Raw genomic sequence first — 23,128 nt, forward strand, 5'->3', positions numbered from 1 at the left:
TGGTCACACTTAAAATGCTTGTAATGCTGAATGAATACATTTACCTTCACCGGCTAAGACTTACCATGCTTGTATAATCTTCCCTCAACATGTATGTCAATCAGTTCATATGATTTACTATCTTTATGCACTTCCAGAGTGGCATTCTGTCTAGCCTGTGCCAGCAAAGTTCAACAAATATGCTACAAGACCCTACATGCAGAGGATTGGGGGAGCCTGTCCTAGGTCATTGGCTTATCCTGATCAGCTTTATAGCAACTTGGGAGCCAAACGGACTTATAACTGCCCCAGTTCTGACACTCTTGCTTGTTCTTATTGTGCAGCATTTAGCCATGTGGCTCTACCTGGCTGCCCTGCTGGGGCTTTACTTCCTTCGCCAATGGTACCTGGCGAGGCAGACGGTGGAGAACCTGACTGAGAAATACGTCTTCATCACTGGCTGCGACTCTGGCTTTGGGAACCTGCTGGCCAGGCAATTGGATGCCCGGGGCCTGAGGGTTCTGGCGGCTTGCCTCACCCAGAAGGGGGCAAAGCAGCTGGGGAAGGCCACGTCAGAGCGGCTGAGAACCACCATCCTGGATGTCACCAGCACAGAGAACATTGAGGCAGCAACTGAGTGGGTGAATGGATGTGTGGGGGGCAAAGGTGACTGGCTCTTCCCCCTTCTGTCATTGTGTGTCTGTGCTATATGTGGACAGAGTCAGAACTACAGCTTTATGTGTGCTGGAAGCACTTGAGGTTGCCGGCTGACCAGTCAAATGCACTCAGAACTACTCTTGCAGTCTTAACAGCTGCCTGATTTGAGAAATCACCAGGATTTCATGTAAGGATAAATATTATTATCTGCTGATGCAGCTATTGTTGGATGCACAGCTGTAGTCATGGAGGGAAGAGTTCGCACACGAGAGAGTAGCCATACTGCAGCAGCTCCCACACCTCCGCTTGTCATGTATGTATGCCACACATAGCATAGACCAATGTTTCTCAAACTGTGGGTCGGAACCCACTAGGTGGGTCTCAAGCCAATTTCAGGTGGGTCCCCATTCATTTAAATATTTTATTTTTAATATGTTGGACTTGATGCTACCATGGTATGTGACTGCATCTGGGGAAATGTTACAGATCTGTTCTTTTAAAATGCTATTGTGTACATGATAGTAAATGGGACTTACTCCTGGGTAAATGTGGGTAGGATTGCAGACTAGGATTGCAAAAAATTTTCCTGCTTGATGATGTCACTTCCGGTCATGACATCACTTCTGGTGGGTCCTGACAGATTTTTATTCTAAACAGTGGGTCCTGGTGTGAAAAGTGTGAGTACCACTGGCATAGACTGCTGGGTTTTCATCCTTCTGGGCTGAAATTTGTGCATCACAAAATCAAGGCAATTGATCCCATTAATCTGAAATTTGGCACAGTGAAACTGGACTCTATCCAGTTCATCTGCCCAAGTCCACAAAAGGCATATGAACTGCTGAATTGTAGTTCTTTGGTTCATTTGCCTGGTGCACACAGAGTCCTGGTTTTCCCTATATGCTTTCTTTTGAATGAATGAAACTGAATTTGTTAGTAGTGAGAGACTGGAGGTGGGATTGCATTACTAGAAAGAGGACTTAGAGAAGGACACAAGCCTGGAGGCAGAAGGGTATTGAAGAAGGGTCTCTGTGATCAGGACATCACACACAAATCAGATGGAGAAAAGAGGAACTTGCATGCATGACCAAACATGCCTAGGATCAGGTTCTCAACAGGAGGGCTGTGTTTCAAGGAGATTAATTACATCCAGTTTACTGGCAAAGTAAGAAAAGTAATCAGTTCTTATAGACAGACAATGACTGAATACTTCCACTTTCACCAGTGGTTCACCATTTGCAAGTGATGCATGTTCCGAAGAATTAAAAACTTATAATTTAAAAAGATATTGCTTATTAACAGATTCTACTGATTTCTGTCTCAGTGCCATGTTCACTGTGCAGAGGAAAGGACTGAGACAGAAAGGGGGAGAGCTGTAAGCAAGCTTCAGATGTGAGACTGAAGAATGTGTACAGTTTCCTACTCAGATTGTGGAAGTTAAGGCGAGTGCTTGAACTTAGAATGTCTGCTTTTTGGTGACTTCGTAAGCCCTTAAGCCTTCTCCCAGAGACCAGTGGCATGTGGCTTCATACAACCTACTGAAAATGGAACTTCAGATAACTGAAAAGTTGGAATATTATGGACAACCATTGATATGTATCCGCTCTCCTCCCACAGGGCTCTGGGGCTTGGTCAACAATGCAGGCATAGCTACTCCAGTGGTTCCCAATGAATGGCTGACCAAAGATGACTTTGCAAAGGTGATCAATGTCAACCTACTTGGGCTAATTGACGTCACGCTACACATGCTGCCTCTGGTGAAAAAGGCCAGAGGAAGGGTGGTCAATGTGTCTAGCGTATTTGGAAGAGCAGCAGTTTTTGGAGGAGGGTACGGCCCATCGAAGTTTGGCGTGGAGGCCTTCTCTGACAGCCTGAGGTAAAATACCAGCTCTGTAGCTCTCCCATGTACTTGGTGAAGTGGCATGGCTGCTGCTTCAGCTGAAATTGGCGAAGCCAGACTGAATACGAACAAATGCTGTGAAGGATGACTGTTGTCAGCCATAGATTTAGAGGTTTAGAAAGCTGTTCTGTCTCATCCATATTTCACTGTATTTTAAAATATTTCTACTACTGCTTTCCCCTTGTTGCCAACAGCTTTAAAGAAACAATGATTTCATTATCTCCTCTGCTTTTCTTTTTGTGAGGTTGGATCCCAAAGCTTTTAGCACCAGGACTCTTTTTAGAATTGCATTATTTTGGGACCAACATACCTTATGAGGCTAAAAAATTCCACAGAAGCCTGAAGCTTCTGTTTTCTTTTTGCTATGGTGGTGGGGGCCTTTTGGAGCCTTTGTTCCACATTCATCAGATCGGGCTCATTCTGGTAGCCTACATTCCCCTTCGCCTGGCCTTGAATAGGAACTGAGGCACATTTGCCTACTTGTGAGTAAACGTGCATATGTGGCACAGTTGTCCTTTCCATAGGACTTGATATATTTTTCCTGTCAGCTTAGAGTGGGGACTTCCATCCTGAGTGTTTTTGGAGCCTGATTCATCAGATTGGGACCATTCTGGTGGCATTGCATTCTTCCCAGTAGTGTCTGGAAGGCCTTCTGATGCATTGGAGGTATCACGTGGCTTATCCGTGCCTTGGAAGTTCATGACTGGAAGGCACTTCCAGTCACATCCAGGAGGTCCTCTGAGGCTCTCCAATCATGGACTAACCATCCACAGTTATTTAAATCCTAGAATGCCAAGCTCGTCAATAAGGAGGGCCCACTGTATCTAGCAACCTTTCAAGAATAATGCAAGCTCTTCATCAATTTCAACTCACAGTTCCCTTTCCCCCAAATTCCCATCTGTAATCTGGCCAATGACAGGTGTGCGCGTCTGTTCAGGGTTCACAGTCTTTAATAACTTAAAAGTTTGTTTTTGTTTTAAACTCAGTGTAATGTAGTTGTGAGAGGGTCAGAACAGGACCTTGGTTCAACTTCCACTGTGCCACGAAGCTTCCTGAGAGACTTGGACCAGCTAGCTCTTAATAACAGCTTTCTGCTACAAATAGAGCTGTGTGGTTATGATCGCAGGTGTGGCAGGTCTTAGTTTGAGAAGCAGTTTCTAACATAAAGAAAGTGAGATCTACATTTACAGGGGCAAAACCATCCCCAAAATACCTCTCAATAGTACAATAGAACCAGTGCTTTTTTTTGTAAAAAAAAAAAAAAAAAAAAAAAGGTGCAGGAACTCACAACTTGTTAATCATTTATTTATTTATTTATTTATTTATAAGCCATTTTTTATAGGAGAAATAAAATATTTTTTATGTGCTTCCCCCCTAAAAATGAACTTACTTCTGAGTAGACATGCATAGGATTGGGCTCTCAGGCTGCAAGTTTATGCACCCTTTCCCAGGAGCAAGCCCCATTGAGCACAATGAGACTTACTTCTGAGTAGACATGCCTAGGCTGTCTCAGGTGCAGGGGCTGCACCAGCCAGCTTCCTTTTCCCCCTCCTCTGCCAAGCCAGTAGCTGGGTGCTGCAGCCAGTCTCCCTGGCTGGCTGGCTAGCTGGCTGTCCCTCGTCGTTGTCCTCCTCCTCAGCACATGTCCTCGCGCCCTCCACCAGCTTGGAAGCTGCGCGGGAAGCAGAGCACGGGGAGAGGAAAGGCGGGCTGGGCTCAGGCAAGAGCTGTGAGTGCGGTGAGGCAGGGGCAGTGCTTTTTTGTAAAGGTGCAGGAGCTCACTTACAAGAACAAGTTTAAGATTAACAAGTGTAATCTTTTATTTATTTATTTACCTCCCCACCTAAAAAAAAAAGAAGAAAAATTATTCCTTATGGGGATTTGAACCCCCAATCTCTGGCTCCACAGACCAGCACTTTAGCAATGGAGCCATAGGAAGTCTTAGGCTCAAAGTGTTTGGAACTAATACTTGAGGCGCTGATGGCCACCAGCTGGGCTCAAGACCTTATATATTAGTTCTGAACACCTTAACTGTAGGCTTTCCTATAGCCCAATGGAGAGAGTGCTGGGCTGTGGAGCACAGGTTTGAATCCCTCCCTAGCCAGCAGTGCGGGGCGGCGCAGGGAGGGAAAAAAGGTGGGGGCAGGGAGGGGGGGAAGGCACCAGAACGCCATTCTGGTGCATTCCATTACAAAAAAAGCCCTGAGAACTATTATGTATCTATCCTTCAACACCTGCCCAGGCAGAAGTGGTGTTTCCTGATCTTTTCTTGGTTCCAATTCAGGCGAGAGCTTCATCCTTTTGGGGTTCGTGTCAGCATTATTGAGCCTGGTGCTTTCCATACAGCAATATTAAACTCTGTGATAGAAGATCTGCAGAAAGCATGGAGCCGGGTGCCCTCTGACATCAATGAATCCTATGGGCAGGAGTACTTTGAGAAGTGTGAGTTCAAAGAACAAGTTCTTTCTATAAAGTGATTGCTTTGGATGCTATTGTGCATGAGAAATTTAAAAGGGGAGAGTCCCAAAATTCTTGCTTGAGCGTCTCAGACATCAAGGATTGTTCCAGATGCCTCCTCTTTGCTTTGGGACTGAGGAATGAGGGATTGAGGAATGTTGTTCATGGAGGGGGGCAGAAGGGCAAATGCCCTGGGGTGCCACGCTTTCAATGCCCATGGGGGCAGCCCCCCTGCTGCTGCCAGTCACCCTCCAGGTCACTTCTGAGGGCCAGGGCGACTTCATGCAACATCCCCCGGTCCTCCAAAAGCCTTCTGAAGCTTCCAGAGGGCTGTTCAACTTTTATTTATTTATTTGAAACATTTATACCCCACCTTTCCAAAAGCTCAAGGTGGCTTAGAAAACTTAATACATAAAACACAGCATAGAATGATTAAATAAACAGTTAAAGTCCATACCATTTAGGATCAGCACAGCAGTAATGTAATCATTCTAAAAACCTATAGGTGGTGACAGGTAAAAAAAAATACACAACCAACTAAAAATGTGAATACACAATAAAAATAGGTTACGTAGAAGATAATCAGGAGCATTCCACCTTTACCCACCCCCAAAAGCTGATGTAAATAAAAATGTTTTAAGCCTTGCTGGAAACCTTCTATTGAAGGGGCAGATGTTCTGTTAGTGAGTTCCATAAAAGTGATGCCACACATGAGAATGCCCTCACAGCAGTGGTACTCTCAACAGGACCCTCTCAGATGACCTAAGAGAGTGGGCAGGATTATATGGAAGTAGATGGTCCCTCAGATACCATGGTCCCAGGGCATATAGGGCTTTAAAGGTAAGTACAGGTGGAGCCTATTTATCTGTGTTAGTTCCTTTCTGTGACTCGATGCAATTTAAAAAAATGCGTTGTGCTAAATTCCATAGAGTTAAGCAAATATGCTGCAGCTTGACACTTCCAGATGGAAGGAAACTAAGGCAGCTGTTATCAATCCCATCCCCTCCGCTCCGTACTCAGCCCTCCCGTTACCAGCTTCCCAGCTTCTTTCACAGTTGGGATGCTGATCTTTTAAGAGTCCAGCCCTATGCGTTTCTACTCAGAAGTAAGCCCCATTGTAGTCAATGGGGCTTTCTCCCAGGAACGTGTGGAGAGGATTGTAGGCTAAATCTCATGCTTTACTTGTTGGGAAGGCTTGCTTGTTGGGAAGGCTTGCAGGTGATAGCCTGCACCATGGGGGGGGGGGGAATTCAGCAAACACTCCCTGGGTTTTTTAAAGCAATTCCCTCTGTTGCTACCACACCTGCCCCTGTGTGTGTGTGTGAGAGAGAGAGAGAGAGAGAGAGAGGGTGAGTGAGTGAGTGAGTGAGTAAGAGCACTCCACCTTGCTGCACGTGTTCTGGCTACAGAGATTTTCGGTCCCCCCCTTCCCCTCTTCAGCCTCTTTGCTGGCTCAGGGGCTCCAGGAATGTTACTGTTCCTTCGCAAGGGGAACCTCTTCCAGGGCTCCAGGGCTATTTCCCTGCCTGGGCGAGGCAGAGCCTTTTTGCAGTGTTTTGGGCTGCCTGGAAATGGAGCGAGATGCCATCGAAGGGCAAAGGTTTGTGTGACTTTCGGTTTCCCCACCCCATTGTTGAGACAAATCTGCAGATGAAAAATCCATGGATAAACAGGCTGCACCTGTACCAGCACATTGAATTGGGTTCAGAAACGAATGGATAGCCACTGTACCCGCCAGAGCAGTGGCTCAATGGAGTTAAACCATTGAGCCTGCAACCACATGGGCCTCCGCATTCTGTACTAACTGCAATTTCTGGACCATCTTCAAGGGCAGCCCCACATGGAGCACGTTACATTAGTCTAAACAGAATGTCACTGTCAGGGTGCCCTCCTCCCTGCCGGACCCAGACTTACCTTGTGAGGGGGCCAAGGAGACACAAGGGGAAGGCAGCTTGGCCAGGCAAGAGGGAGAGCTGCCCGGTTCAGGCAAGTCTGCCAGACAACCTCCCACATCCCCAGCTCAGGGGGAGAGACCTGCTGCCAGGGCATCTCTCCCTGATGGGAGCACCTAGTGTTGGGGAGAAGGTGGGAGGCCAGAAGGACCTGACCCAGTAAGAGGTCAGGGAGGAGGGAAAGACAAGGGAGGTAACACCAGGAAGTGAGGCCCTGGGTGGGTTTATAGGCCCTCATTCAGACCTCAAGCACCTCCAGGCAGTTCTCCAGGTCAACAACAGCCCCCCAGGATCTGATGAAAAGTAGAGGTAGAGTTGAGTATCATCAGCATAGTGATGACACCCAACTCCAAATCTTCTGATGACCTCTCCCAGTGGTTTCATGCAGATGTTAAATAGCAAAGGGGGCAGGATGGAAGCCTGAAGCACCTCACAAGTGAGAGACCAGGGTGCCGAATATGAGTCCCCCAGCACTACCACCTGGGATGATCAGCAAGGATTGGAACTCAGCCAGCCAGCCCAGGAGGACATCATGGCCAATGGTATCAAAAGCTGCTGAGAGGTCCAGCAGGACCAATAGGGACACACTCCCCCTGTCTAACACCTGGCATAGGTCATCCACCAGGTCGGCCAAGGCTGTTTCAGTCCCAAAGCCTAGTTTGAAATCAGATTGATAGAGGTCCAGAAAACCTGTTTCTTCCAAGACTCCTTTGAGCTGGGACACCACTACCCTCTTGACCATGATCCCCCAAAAGGGGAGGTTGGATATTAGTCTATAGTTATCTAAAGACTAAAAGTGGGGTCCAAAGATGGCTTTTTTAAGAGGGCAAATTGCTACCACCTTCAAGGTACAAGGCTACAGCCCCTCAATGATGTATTCACACCACCTCTCCACCCACTTGGCCAGACCTCACGGAGCTGATTGAATGAGCCATGCTGGGCAGCTATCAAGAGGGCACGCAGTTGGTCTTACACTCAGAAGAATCTAGTCCACATCCTCAGGCTGTATAAGCTGAAAAGAATCCCAAATGACACAGTTGCCCAGGGTACCTCCATAGACTCTGTCAATGTGGAATCCAAGTCCTGGTGGATGCAAGCAATTTTATCCGCAAAATGTCCAGCAAACTCATCACAACAGGTCACAGAGCTGTCCTCTAGAGCTGCTGTTTTGTCTCTTAAGTGACCAATGTGTCAACATGTCTCACATCTTGTTGCAAGGTTAACTTGTCATGTGCTTTATATCACATGCAGATCTCCAAGTAAACCACGAGCTCCCTAGGATATTCAGCAGCAATCTCTACATGGTCACTGACTGCATGGAACATGCCCTGAAGTCCGTCCGCCCTCGCACTCGCTATTCTGTCGGTTGGGATGCAGTATTTTTCTACATTCCTTTGTCTTACTTGCCAAGTTGGGTGTCAGACATTTTTATTAGACGCTTTCATCCTAGGCCAGCAGAGGCAGTGTAAATTATTTCACAGAAACAGGATTACAACTGATGCAATGCCACCTAGAGGACGCTAGAGGACAGTGTACTGTCCAGACCCCTGAAACCCTTTACCTGCCCTCTATGATCCTTGCATGAGGTGTGATCCTTCTTGCCCTTTCTCATACCATTGAAGCAAGAGGATGGCACACTGCTTCTCCCAACCATGCAAAGAGAACAAAGTTATAGGAACTTCAGACCACTCTGAATGTATGTAATCATGGAAACTTAGAGTAAAGCATTTCTTTTGAAACCTTAAGCAGCTTCTGCTCCAGTGTATGTGAACTGATATGAGACTACCTGGGTAGTGGATTTTACCATAAGAAAAGGGTCCTTCTCCTTGTTATTCTGATCCCCTCCCCCATTTTGAACATCTTTCATCTGTGGTTTGGCAAGTGGCTACATCTCCGTGAGCGCCCTAGCAAAGGAGTCACTCCTGCAACTGGTATCGAGCTATCCGTCTTCCTTAAGGCTGGGAAGTTGTATCACTTGGCTGTAATTGCAGGAATTTTGATGCAACACCACATGCAGGACTCTGGAGGGCAGTGTACTGTCCAGTCACCCAGGACCATCGAGCTCAGGGGTGTCAAACTCATTTCATCCTGGGGGCCACATTGGATTTATGGCACCTGTTGAGGGCCAAACCCCAAATCTGGCGCCTTGAAGTGACCTGAACACAGGAAGTTATGTCACTTGTGAAATCACTTCCTGTTTCTTTAAAAAGCTGAGGCTTCCCCTTCGCTCTGCTACCTCCCCCCACCCCATTCTACCACAAAGCATCCCCTGCCTCTCCCCACCCCACACACCATTCTACCACAAAGCACCCCCTGCCTCCCCCACCATCCCACAGCGCCTCCTGCCCTCCCTCTGGCTGCGACTGGAGCCCGGGTGAGCTCCGGCCACGGCCAGGGGGAGTTGCAGGGCCGGGGACGCCATGCACGGCGCCTACATCTTTCTGAGGGTTGGGGATGCTGTGTGCAGCGTTCCCAGCCCTCAGAACTTTCCTCCGGCCATGACTGGAGCAGAGCTCCGGTCGCGGTTGGAGTGAGCGGGGGTGGGGCAGCCCCAAAGCTCCCCCAGATCATGGGGGCCACCCCAAATGGCTCTGCAGGCCGCATCCAGCCTGCGGGCCGTATCTTTGACACCCCTGATCTAGCTGTTATCTCTGTGGTTCTTGCAGGAGTTGTGGTCCTCCACTAGGACCAGCACAGCAGTAATGTAATCTTCTCCTCTTCTGTAATTACTTGTCTGTGCTGTGTGTGGGCAGAGTTCCAACTTCACAGGTGCTGAAGAGCACTTGGGGTTGCCAACTGACCAGGCAATGCACTCAGGACTGCTTTTGCAGTCTTAAATGCTGCCTGATTTGAGAAATCATCAGCTGAAGAGTTTCATGTGATGATAAAGGCAATTGATCCCATTAATCTGAAATTTGGCACAGTGAAACTGGACTCTATTTAGTTCATCTTCCCAGTCCACAAAAGGCATATGAACTGCTGAATTGTAGTTCTTTGGCTCATTTGCCTGGTGCACACAGAATCCTGGTTTTCCCTATATGCTTTCTTTTGAATGAATGAAACTGAATTTGTTAGTAGTGAGAGACTGGAGGCGGGATTGCATTACTAGAAGGAGGACTTAGAGAAGGACACAAGCCTGGAGGCAGAAGGGTATTGAAGAAGGGTCTCTGTGATCAGGACATCACACACAAAATCAGATGGAGAAAAGAGGAACTTGCATGCATGACCAAACATGCCTAGGATCAGGTTCTGAACAGAAGGGCTGTGTTTCAAGTAGATTTCTATTTCGCAGCAGCAACCATTCTTTCAGCCACAGAAAACAACATGATAGATAGTAAGTTTTCAAATTCGGCAACCCTAATCCTCCTCTTTTTTAGCATCCTGCAAAATCTTAAACTTAACTCTCAGTTTTTTCCCTTGCCATATAAATCCCACCACATCTTTCTGCCATTCTTTAAAAGGTTTGTCCGAGAGTAAAACTGGTATAGTCTGAAAGAGAAATAACATTTTCAGTAATACATTCATCTTGATTACAGAAATTCTTCCCAAAAAGGATAATTTCAATGTTTCCCATCTTGCAAAATCTCTTTTGATCTTGTTCCAATCTTTAACATAGTTATTTTGAAACATACAATTCATACTTGTCAGTATAATGCCCAAGTATTTAACATTTTTTCCAGCTTAAACCCAGGCAGTTGCAGACCTACCATTAGGTTTTATGAGGCAAAAGCCCCTGGTACGAGCCACTAAGACTCCGCAGTAGCCTCTCTGAGGCTCCTAACGGGGGCTGAAACTATGCTTCCTGTTTCCTGGAAACAGTTTATAGTGTTGGGGAACCTCAGAGAGGCTTCCCTGATATGGCCCTGGGTCGTGCAAGGCTCCATGAGCATCAGGTGAATGGAGTGGGGGGTGGATTTTTGCATGGGGTGGCGGTGATAGCTTGCAGGGGGATGCCACCAGGCGTGGGACTAGAGAGGTCCGCTGCAGAACCCAGATGTATTATTCAACCCTAGTTGGTCTTGTAGATTCATATTCTTGGATAAAATTTTAGTTTTCTGCTTATTTATCTTAAAACCTGCCAATGATCCAACTGGCACAATCCTAACCCCTTATGTCAGTGCTTTCCAGCACTGACATAAGTGCAATACAGCTTACTTTGGGCAAACATTCTCTTACTTTGAGGAGACCTCCATGAGTGACACCCAACTGCAGGATACAGCACACGTCCCATTGGCACCGCTATGCCAGTGCTGGAAAGCACTGATATAAGGGGTTAGGATTGCACCCAAGCTCTTTCAACTTGATCATCAACAATTCAATGTCTTTTAACGGTCTTTCTAAAATTAAAACCATGTCATCTGCAAACACTCTTAATTTAAAACATTCACTCTTAATCCTGGTGCCTTGTATTCTTTCATCTTGTCTAATCTCTACACAACACTTCCAAAGCAAGTATAAACAACAGTGGTGATAATGGACATCCCTGTCACGTTCCCTTTTGGATCTCAAATACCTTTGACATTTTTCCATTCACCACTACCTGCACAGTTTGTGCCGTGTAAATTGATTTTATCCACTGAATGAAGTTCTCTCCAAAGTTCATCTCTTCTAAGACCTTGATCAACAAAAGTCCAACTGAAATGATCAAATGCTTTCTCAATGTCTAAAAATATCAATGCAAGTTGTTTCTCTGTCCTTTTGTCATAATACTCCAACAAGTCCAGTACTATTCTAATATTGTCACTCAGTTACCTTTTTGGTAAGAAACCACATTGATCTTCTTGTATAAGATTTTGTAAAATCTTCTTCATTCTGCTTGCTAGAATTGCTGTAAATATTTTATAATCATTATTCAGCAATGAAATAGGTCTATAATTTTTTATGTCCATTAAGTCTTGTCCTTTTTTGGGTATCAAAGTTATATTTGCCGCTTTCCATGATTTTTCCAGTCTGTAAAATATCATTCATCATAATTAGCAGTGGTAGGCTTATTTCTTCTTCTAAACCAGGGGTGCCCAAACCCCAGCCCTGGGGCCACTTGCGGCCCTCGAGGACTCTCAATGCGCCCCTCAGGGAGACCCCTGTCTCCAATGAGCCTCTGACCCTCTGGAAACGTGCTAGAGCCTACAATGGCCCAACGCAACTGCTCTCAGCATGAGGGCGACTGTTTGTCCTCTTGTGTGAGCTGTGGGATGAGGGCTTCCTCCACTGCTTGCTGTTTCACATGTATGATGCAGCAGCAAAGGAAAGGCCAGCGCCTTGCTTTGTGCAAGGACTTTTATAGGCCTTGAGCTATTGCAAGACCTTCATTCGTTCATATAAGTTCCACCTCTAGTATATTAATTTATGTAAACTTATATAAATTTATTCAAATTTTAAATGTAAATTAATTCTTTTTTCCCCCGGCCCCCAACACAGTGTCAGAGAGATGATGTGGCCCTCCTGCCAAAAACTTTGGACACCCCTGTTCTAAACATTTATAGAATCTGCCTGTTAGGCCATCTAGTCCTGGTGCCTTATCTGTATTAATTTTCTTTATTATCTCTGCAACTTCCCACGGAATTATTCTCTCATTTAAAATTCTTCTTTATTCTTCGGACACCTTTGGTAATTTCTCTTTATCCAAGTATCTTTTGACTTTTATATAAATTAGCATAATAGCTTGTAATTATTTTTGTATGTCCTCCTAGTCAGGATAAATTTTTTCTGCCTCCTACAGTTTCGAAATTACTCTCCTTTCTGTCTCCTTCCTCAGTTTATGGGCCAACCATTTTCCTGATTTATTGGCATATTCAAAATATCTTTGTCTGGCAAACTTTAATTTAACTTCCATTTGATTCACTGTCATTAAAGATAATTGATGCTATAAGTCTTTTATTTGTTGTACTACTTTTTTTATCACCTGGAGCTTTTATCAACTCATATTCTTTTCTTTGTCTTCTAATTTTGTCTTCAGTCGTCTGGAACTTGTTTTGTCTCTCTTTTTTCCATTCAGTATTTTTCTGAATAAAATATCCTCTCATAAAAGCTTTGCTCCCATGCCAAACTATTCTTGACTCTGTCCCTTTGTTCATATTCAACTGAAAAGATTCCTTTAATTTCTGTTTAGCTTCTTTTATTATACCCTCCTTTTGCAACAATAACTCATTCAATCTCCATCAGTATGTTGTAGCTTTCTTCTTAATCGCCATAGTTACTAGGTAAATGATCTGAAAAAGTTTTTGCTGAAATTTCTGTTTTAGAGGTTTTGACTGCTAGGTCCTTTGTCACCCAAAACACATCAATTCTTGAAAATGATCTGTGTCTTTCTGAATAATAAGTGGACTCCTTTGCATTCCTATTCATCTGTTGCCAAATGTCCACCACTCCTAAAGTCTCTAGTCAAGTCAAAAAGTCAAAAAATATTTTTGGCAATTTCCCTTGAGTATTTTTTATCTCTTTTTCAGATTTTTTATCCCTCTGTGGGGCACCACTGCATTCCAGTCTCCCATCAAACAGTAACTTACATATGAATAATTTACAAGTACATCCAGTAATTGCCTAAGAATGCCCATCTCTCTTGATTTGGAGCATAGACACCCAAAAGTAAAGTTCTTACTCCTGATATTGTAACTTCAAAACACAAAGCCAACCACCCACCTTTTTCATCTGAAAACTAATTTTGGTTTTAAATTATCTTTAACATACATAACCGCTCCATTTATCTTCTTTGAATTTGTTGATAAAATTCTTGTCCTAAAGTTTTTTGAGTTAAATATTTTGTGTCACCTGTTTTATGTGAGTCTTTTGTAAGCAGATTACATTTTTTTAACTTCTTCAAATAATGAAATAGTTGTTTCCTCTTATTTGTCATGTTTGCTCCATTAATATTCCAGGATAAAAACTTATACTCCACAACTAATGTTTTGGACTGATGGTTGCAATGTCCATTTGAACTTTTTGCAGATCCTCTTGTTCCTCCACTTCTCCTCCTTCATCAAATCTCTTCATGAATTCTTTTGCTTTCTGAACCGTATCCAATCTACAGGTTTTTTTTGCTGAAATTTGAAAATAATACCTTTTAATTGGCCCCATCTGAAATATTCTTCTGCTTTAAGGTATTCACCAAACAGCCATAATCTTACCTTTTCCTTAGGATTCTAAGTGGGATCTCCTTCAGCACGATGATCTGTACTCCTTCTACTGTAAGCCTTGTTGTTGTAATACCATATCTCTGGTTCTTTTCCTTACGAAATGCACTAGTACATCCCTAGCAAGGTTTCTCAGTCTTGCAAGTCTATTATTTACTCTATAAACTCTATCAAGATCAAGATCATTGGAATCTATCTGAAGAAAATTTGCTAGACTTTCTTTCATTCTGATTCTTATCTCTTCACCCTTCTGCTCTGGTATTACTCTAAATCTTTTTCCTTTTGTGCCTGTTCCTGCAGTGCAAGCATGTCTTGATTCTTGTCCTCTCTGACTTCCAAACCCTCGAATTTTATCTCATGAACTTTCATTTTATCATTATCTCTTTTATATCTGTCTTTGTTTCTTTCTGCATTCCATCCAAACGTGACATGCCTATTTGCACCTGCAGTTTCATCCCTTGAAATTCTTGATATAATGCTTCAAATTTTCCTTCTATCTTCTTCTCCAATCTATTCTCCATCTTCTCCAATAATTCTTGAATACTTTCCAAATTCCATTCTCTCCCCAGATATTAAGGGGGACATTTTTCTTTTTGTAACTGATCCAGCATATTAAGTCTCCTTCTTGTAGCCATTGTCTCTTTTTAATTTTTTTCTGGATTCTTAAATTCTTTTTCCTTAAATTTCCACTAGGTGTCAGTATACTCCTTTAAATATCTTGACTGGAAAAACAGCTGCAGTATTTGACAAGAAACCAAGAAACTTGGCCATTTTATTATTTCATATAAACCCAGACAGATTTTACTGAAATGCAGTGGCGTAACTAATGATCGTGTAGCCCGGTGCCAAGTTCAAAGTGTTGCTCCAGAAGTGATGTCACAACCAGAAGTGACATCATGCCTGGGCTTTTCAAAAAATGAAAATTGGGAGGAACTCACTTCCTTCCTCCAGCAGCTCACTTGCTCTGCTGTCTCCCCCCAGTCAGTGGCATAGCTAAGGCATATATCTGCTACCTGGGGTCAAATAAGATTTTGTAGCCTACTTTCATGTCAAAAATCAAATTTAAATAAATAAATAAATAAAAAGTTATTGGTTCCATGCTGTATCATCATAACATCTCATTGGCACTCAGAACAATCAGTCTCATAGGTCAGTTTGGAGTTAAGCAAATCCATTTTTTGTTCCATAAGTTAGCTGTGTTTTCATTTTCTGGTTAATTGACCATAACTTTTGATAGAATACAGATATTCCAGTGCAGTTTATTGCATAGCATTCTGCATTAAATTACCTTTCCAGTGATATATAACATGATGGTATTATTCATCCATACCAAGATTTTCACAATTTTGGTCACTAGTGTCAAGCTCAGCTTGTTGCCCCCCTAAAGCTTGATGCCCAGTGCAACTGCTACCTCTTGCACCCCCTTAGCTACGCCACTGCTGGAATGTTAAACAATCCAGTAAAAATAAGGCAAACAAAGCAAGCTCCTCTGTCTTACAACCTGCACACAAAAACTTTTAAAAAATCTTTTGAAAGTCTCTTTCCATCCCATTTGCAATCATTAAAGTCCTCTCAACTGGATATTTACACTTTATTATTTCGTGTATGCTGTCTCCATTCTTAGTCTCATTCTAGGATTTTATTCCTTTTAGTTATTGATTCTTTAATCTTTAATTAATTCTTATTCTGGCTGTTGGTATCCCTCTTATCTCTTAAATCTCTTAAATCACGACTCACGCGTTTTAATATATTCCCCTCCTCGTATCATCTTGGTAGATTTTCCCGCACTCCTCGGAACTGCAGATTATGCTCCTTTTGTCTTCTCGAACCGGACACACTTGAGCATATCCTAATCCACTGTTCAGCACATTGTTCACTCAGAAAGCTGTATTTGGATCCCTTTTTACGGCACCCTACTGGCCCATTTATTGATCCCTTTTTTGTTTTGCTAAGTGACAATCAGGCAAACATTACCATTGCAGTTGCCAGTTTTCTATCCCAAATTATTAAAATATCCCTCCCTTCCTGAACTCCTTTTTCTTTTTCCCTCTTTTCTTCAATTATGTCCTATCTCCCCTCCCCATCATGTTTATTCTTTTAGGGACTGTTGTAATTTTGTTTATTTGTTTATATGCAAATAAAGGTATTATTGATTGATTGATATAGACCACAGTTGCCAGTAATGACAGAAAAATGTGCAATGCCATTACAATATTTGGAAAAACATTGCCCAACCTCAAGTTCAATATCTGACCATAATTTTTTTTTTTTTTTTTGACACAACGTTGAGCTTGAAATTCACATCAAAAATTCTTTTTAGGTGAAGTTCTCCCACTGAATGTCAATTGAAATGTGACTTCGGTATCACAGCTGAAAATTACTAGCTTTTTGTAACAACTCATTCTCATCTAACTACTTAAAGTGCACACAAAAATCAAAAAGTCCACAAATGTGCCTGACTGCAGAAAATGGATGGGAAAGGCCATCAAGAACAAACTCAATTATGCTGTAGAACACATTCACCCTGAAATAATTTTCAGCATCCTTTTGCATTGAGTTTTGGGTATCCAGGCCTCCTGTGAGTAGCAATATGGATCATCAATTTTGACTGACACATGTCATGCTTTCTCAAGTACATAATTCCATTTCTGTCTCTGTTTCAGGATATCTGAAAGTTGATTGATGTTGTCCCTTTCCAAATCTAATGTGACATCACAAGATTCTATTTCTAAGTTTACCTCATGGATCATTGTGAGAAAACCAAATGGCCAACATCAGTACATATTCAAAGGTATCCAGATATTTTTTGATATCCCTAAACAGGATATCCAGATGTCATCACCGCAAAAGAGGACCAGGCACCCCAAAATATAGGACATCCAAGAAAATATAGGGCATGACAAAATAAAAGCTAAAAACACTCGTATATTGATTTCATGTGATTAACTTAAACACTATAATATTTAACATTAAATTTAAAACTATATTACATATAATTTAGTACTGATAATTTATTTACAAGAAGGTTATGCGCTGTCTGCAGGGGTCTGCTCATAGAAAAAAGGAGGACAATTAAGCTCGTTTCCAGGACACAAGGCTAAAAAACAGGACATGACCTGGAAAAAGAGGATGCCTGTCATCCTGTCTCTAAGATCAGTCTTGCACTCTGCTGTCAAATTAGTAACTTCACTCAGCACTTAATAACATGGGAATCTTCACACACCCACATTCCATGGCCTCATGATAGGTCTAATAACAACAGTAATAGAGGCCCAGCAGAAGTGTATGCCACAAAGGAAGAAAAGCTCAACTAAGTCCAGGAGGGTACCCGCCTGGCTAATGAGCCAAGTTAGAGAGGCCGTAAAGGGCAAGGAAGCTTCTTTCTGTAAATGGAAGTCTTGCCCTAATGAAGAGAATAAAAAAGAACATAAACTGTGGCAAAAGAAATGTAAGAAGGTGATACGGGAGGCCAAGAGAGACTACGAGGAACACAGGGCCAGCAACATTCAGGGGAATAATAAAAGCTTCTTCCAATATGTTAGAAGCAGGAAACCCACCAGAGAAGCGGTTGGCCCTCTGGATGGTGAGGGAGGGAAAGGGGAGATAAAAGGAGACTTCGAGATGGCAGAGAAATTAAATGTGTTCTTTGCATCTGTCTTCATGGCAGAAGACCTCGGGCAGATACCGCTGCCTGAACAGCCCCTCCTACCAAGGAATTGAGTCGGATAGAGGTTAAAAGAGAAGATATTTCAGACCTCATTTCTAAATTAAACATCAATAAGTCACCGGGCCCTGATGGCACCCACCCAAGAGTTATTAAGGAACTGAAGAATGAAGTTGCTGATCTCTTGACTAAGATATGCAACTTGTCCCTCAAAACGGCCACGGTGCCAGAGGATTGGAGGATAACAAATGTCACACCAATTTTTTGAAAAGGAAGGAGGGGGGACCCGGGAAACTATAGGCTGGTGAGCCTAACATCTATACCAGGTAAGATGCCTCATCAAGGTTAGAATCTCAAAACACATCGATGAACAAGCCTTGCTGAGGGAGAATCAGCATGGCTTCTGTAAGGGTAAGTCTTGTCTCACGAACCTTAAAAAATTCTTTGAAAAGGTCAACAGGCATGTAGATGCAGGAGAACCCGTGAACATTATATATCTGGACTTTTAGAAGGCGTTGGATGCAGTCCCTCACCAAAGGCTACTGAAAAAACTCCACAGTCAGGGAATTAGAGGGCAGGTCCTCTCATGGATTAGGAACTGGTTGAAGACCAGGAAACAGAGAGTGGATGTCAATGGGCAATTTTCACGATGGAGAGAGGTGAAAAGCAGTGTGCCCCAAGGATCTGTCCTAGAACCGGTGCTCTTCAACCTCTTCATAAATGACCTGGAGACAGGGTTGAGCAGTGAGGTGGCTTAGTTTGCAGACGACACCAAACTTTTCCGAGTGGTGAAGACCAGAAGTGATTGTGAGGAGCTCCAGAAGGATCTCTCGAGACTGGCAGAATGGGCAGCAAAATGGCAGATGAGTTTCAATGTAAGTAAGTGTAAAGTCATGCACATTGGGGCAAAGAATCAAAACTTTACATATAGGCTGATGGGTTCTGAGCTGTCTGTGACAGATCAAGACAGAGATCTTGGGGTGGTGGTGGACAGGTCGATGAAAGTGTTGACCCAGTGTGCGGTGGCAGTAAAGAAGGCCAATTCGATGCTTGGGATCATTAGAAAAGGTATTGAGAACAAAACGGCTAATATTATAAAAATTAATGGTAAGGCCACACCAGGAGTATTGTGTCCAGTTCTGTTCGCCACATCTCAAAAAAGACATAGTGGAAATGGAAAAGGTGCAAAAGAGAGCGACTAACTGGGCTAGGGCACCTTCCTTATGAGGAAAGGCTATGGTGTTTAGGCCTCTTCAACCTAGAAAAGAGGCGCCTGAGAGGGGACATGATTCAGACATACAAAATTATGCAGGGGGTGGACAGAGTAGATAGAGAGATGCTCACATAACACCAGAACCAGGGGACATCCACTAAAATTGAGTGTTAGGAGGGTTAGGACAGACAAAATTTCTTTACTCAGCACGTGGTTGCTCTGTGGAACTCTTTGCCACAGGATGTGATGATGGCAACTGGCCTGGACGCCTTTAAAAGGGAATTGGACAAATTTCTGGAAGACAAATCCATTATGGGTTACAAGACATGATGTGTATGTGCAACCTCCTGATTTTAGAAATGGGCTATGTCAGATGCAGGGGAGGGCACCAGGATGCAGGCTGTGTCTGTTGTCTTGTGTGCTCCCTCAGGCATTTGGTGGGCCACTGTGAGATACAGGAAGCTGGACTAGATGGGCCTATGGCCTGATCCAGCGGGGCTCTTCTTCTGTTCTTATGTGGGCAGGGCAGTCTCCAGGACATACTTTGGCAATCTCAAGGGATCTTGACTGTCCGTCCCCCCACTCCTTTCAAGGATTATGGAGCAGAGGCTCTTCATCAATTCCAATTCACAATTCCCTTTCCCCCTAATCCATGTCTTTTAATCAGGCCAATGAGGGGACGTGTGCGTGCGTGTGTGTGTGTGTGTGTGTGTGAGGGTGGGTGGTGGGTAGCCCCGGGGGCAGGCAGGGTCAAGTGGGAGGCAGGGCTGGGATGCAGCACTTATGCTGGATCCCAACCCTCATTCCTGGGGAGTTTGGAGCAGTGTGAATCCAAGGAGGTGACCCATTGGGTCAAAGGCTTCCCCTTGCCTCTGGCTGAGCCGCCTTGGGCCCCTATCCTGCACTGGATACAGCGCAAGCCTCTTGGCTTGCCTGTTCCAGCGCAGGGTGGGATTGCGCCCCAAGCCTCTGCTCCTGTGTATGTTTTCTTGACAGCAACTAGCTTGAGTTGGGATATATATTTTTACCACAGGAAGGGGATACTTTGCTTTCCACTCTTTCCTGTCTAACAGTAATGATGTCATCAGATTATGAGATTGGAGGAGTGGACGCTAACTGGTCACTCCAGTGGTGTCACTAGGTTGGGGTCACCAGTGCACCAATGATGCCACCCCGTGACCCTGCCCCTTTCAATCTTGCTCATGCTTTATTTTATTTAACTTTATTTTTATAACTTTTTGAAAAAAACAATATACAAACAGAAAGCTGTGCAAAAACATTATTATTAATAATAATATTGCCCGACAACCAGGGCCTAGGAGAGGGGGGTAAAGGGGGTATTTTGTACCTGGGCCCAGTGTCAGAAAGGGGCCCAGGAGCCAAAGGAGGGGCCCAGAAAGTTCCTGTCTCACCCAGACTCACTGCCCATGTGGGATGCTGGGGCATTATTGTGGGCACACGGCTGCTACTGCTGCCAGGAGTCATACACACCAGGCCCAGGAATGTATATCTGCCTTAACAGCAGTGCTTTTTTGTAAAAAACAAAAACAAAAACTCACAACTTGTGCAGGAACTCACAACTTGTTAATCTTTTATTTATTTATTTATTTTTAAACTGAACTTTGAGGAGTTTTGCAGCTTCAACTGGCCCCCCTTTTGGCAACTGGCAACCAACCTTTATATTTTGCAGCCATGGAGCACTTCCCCTCCTAAAAAAAAAAAAATTCTTCCTCGTAGGGATTTGAACCTCTAGCCTCTGGCTCCACAGACCAGCACTTTAACAATTGAGCCATAGGAACTCTTAGACTCAAAGTGTTTGGAACTAAAACCTGAGGCGCTGATGGCCACCAGCTGGGCTCAAGACCTTATATATTAGTTCTGAGCACTTTGACTACAGGCTTTCCTATAGCCCAATGGAGAGAGTGCTGGGCTGTGGAGCACGAGGTCAGAGGTTCAAATCCCTCCCTCAGTGAAAGGGGGGGGGAAAGGTGCCAGAACACCATTCTGGTGCGTTCTATTACAAAAAAACAACCCTGCTTAACAGTGTCACATCTGGGAGGAAACTGGCCTGCTACAGTAGCTCTTTGGCTTGTGGATCTGCTAACCATGAAGGTGTGTAGAGGAACTCAGCAACACAGCCACTGCAGCCGTCAGTTTGGGGGCACACAGGACACTCTCCATTCTAGTATGAGCCTAAATACAATGCTGCTAATCTCCTGTAATGATTTTCTATATCTGAAAGATTTTAGAGAGATGTCGGGGTGTGTTTTGGTTTCCCTATTACTGTATCTAGCTGCCAAAGTAGGCAGACAGGTAGACCTGAGCTTTGCATTGGGAAGACTGGTAGACCTGGGCTCCAAAGATTATTCCGGCTTTTGCCACTTTACCCCTGCCTGTTTTGCCCCCATTCTGCCCACCCCGATTGCCACCCCTCACTCTGTTTCACCCCCCCTTTTCAGGAAGGGGCCCAAAAGAAATTGCATACCCCCTAATAAAATTCCTCTCAGAGGCCCTGCGCACAACACACCAGACACAACCATCATCAACAAAAGTCAAAAGGAGCAATAGTTTTGATCTCTTTAAATGTTTTCTGCAAGTGTTCTGGCTGCAGGAACACTTGAAAAATTAGCACTTCCTGTTGACCTCCTTCAGGTTTTTTCCCAGTGCGCAGGCTCTCAGGAGGTTTAAGCATGATTTTCTTCACCTGGTAAGCCTTTAAACTGGGTAAATGTACGTGGGAGGGAAGTCCTCACACCCCGATACCTGAAACCACAGATATGGCCTCCACCCTCCTATTTTGCAGAAACAGGACTACAACTGTGCAAACGAGTCTACTAGTCTTGGATGAGATGCATTTTGTCTTCTAATATCCTAGTTGGACGGAGCAATAGTAAACAAGTAAAAGCTGCCTTTAAGAAATGGCAAGCTGCCTGTCACTCTGATCATCACACTGAGCCCGCCGCCCTTGCCTAGCTCAGATACCTTCCTGGTGTGTACCTCCATGTTTTCTGCCAAGCTGCAGCTTGACTCACTTTTTGAAAGGTCTCAAGTGACACTGATCTAAAAAAGCTGAGGACAAGTCATCACCTTTGTGCCCATGATGACTCATTTCCAACACAATTCAAGGGGATGGAGACAACGGGACTGAACCTGAGACTCGAGGAAGTGACTCTGGCACATCCCTGCACCATGGTCAGCCTGCCTTCTCCTGAACCTCTTTCTCTGACAAGATGGGACTCAAAGATCTGTAGTGTCACAATGATCCATGCCCATCCTTTCCTATAAACCAGTAGACTTCATCCTTTTTCATCCCATGACCCCAGAAAAGAAAGCATGAAACTGGGGGCTCACTGCCAATCCTGACCCTCCTAATCCACCCTCCCCCAACCCCATCCCTGCCTACCCTGTCCCTTATCCCGTAACTCTTGTGTCCTCGCAACAACCCTGTGAGATAGCAACCTGAGCAGGGCTGGCCTTAGGAGCTGCAGGGCAAGACAGTGAGAAGAGGCTGTGCAGTGCAGGATTATACCAAGAACTCAGTTTTGATCAGGCAGTGCATTGGATCCCAGCCCTCTGTTGCACAGGCTTTGGAAGGTTGCCGTGACCCCCCAAATGAGGCATTGCAACCCTTTTGATGTCATGACCCAAGAACTGAAGAACACGAAAAACCTATTTCCTTAAATAAAACTCTGATTTTGAATACAAGCTTCACGTGAAGCTCCTTATTTGGTCTTCCCTGCGCAATGCACCTTTTACTGTTTCATCTCTGCCAACGTATAGGAGAGGAATTGCAGCCTTCCCACCCTCAGGAACTTCTGATTCTGCATGTAGGCACCTCACTGCCCTGATTGCTCAATGACTCTGGTCCTGGGCGGAAAGGAGGAGCTCTTGTATATCTGACAGTGGAGCAACAACCCTCCCTTTTTCAGGCTGCAGCAGGCAGGGAAGAGCAACCCAGAAAAGGGAAGGAAGCCTGTCTTCTCTCCACAAACAACAGTGCCTGGGAGAAGGTCGCAGAACCAATTGCAGGTGAGTCACTGCACTTGGCTCCCTCTCCACTCCCTCTAGGCACATCCAAGGTATAAGCCAGTGGGGGAAATCTCAGATCTCTCATATCTATGCTTCTCAGCATCCTCAAGGATGCATCCTGGAAAAAAGTCAGTAGCCCTGTTTGCCATA

At 44.3% G+C, this 23,128-nt stretch overlaps 1 protein-coding gene across 2 annotated transcripts; it reads left to right on the forward strand.

Annotated features, from left to right (window-relative positions):
• The first annotated feature begins 332 nt into the window (after positions 1–332).
• On the forward strand, positions 333–8,411 carry LOC136639793 (17-beta-hydroxysteroid dehydrogenase type 6-like). 2 transcript variants are annotated; one of them, XM_066614307.1, is made up of 4 exons: positions 333–645; positions 2,251–2,509; positions 4,818–5,006; positions 8,231–8,411. In XM_066614307.1, the coding sequence occupies exons 1-4, from the start codon at positions 333–335 to the stop codon at positions 8,409–8,411; spliced, it is 942 nt and encodes a 313-aa protein (XP_066470404.1). The 2 variants fall into 2 exon arrangements, with proteins under 2 accessions (XP_066470404.1, XP_066470403.1); XM_066614306.1 differs by having other exon boundaries at positions 4,818–4,975; positions 8,194–8,411.
• Positions 8,412–23,128: the final 14,717 nt, after the last annotated feature.

This window comes from Tiliqua scincoides, chromosome 2, assembly GCF_035046505.1.
Source record: "Tiliqua scincoides isolate rTilSci1 chromosome 2, rTilSci1.hap2, whole genome shotgun sequence".
Classification (NCBI taxonomy): Eukaryota; Metazoa; Chordata; class Lepidosauria; order Squamata; family Scincidae; genus Tiliqua; species Tiliqua scincoides.

Excerpts from the sequence above, each read along its gene's own strand:
- LOC136639793 (XM_066614306.1), top strand. The coding sequence starts at position 333 with ATGTGGCTCTACCTGGCTGCCCTGCTGGGGCTTTACTTCCTTCGCCAA. Across the intron at positions 646-2,250 it reads TGGATGTGTGGGGGGCAAAG|GGCTCTGGGGCTTGGTCAAC; the intron begins GTGACTGGCTCT and ends CTCCTCCCACAG. Across the intron at positions 4,976-8,193 it reads GCAGGAGTACTTTGAGAAGT|ATCTCCAAGTAAACCACGAG; the intron begins GTGAGTTCAAAG and ends TATCACATGCAG.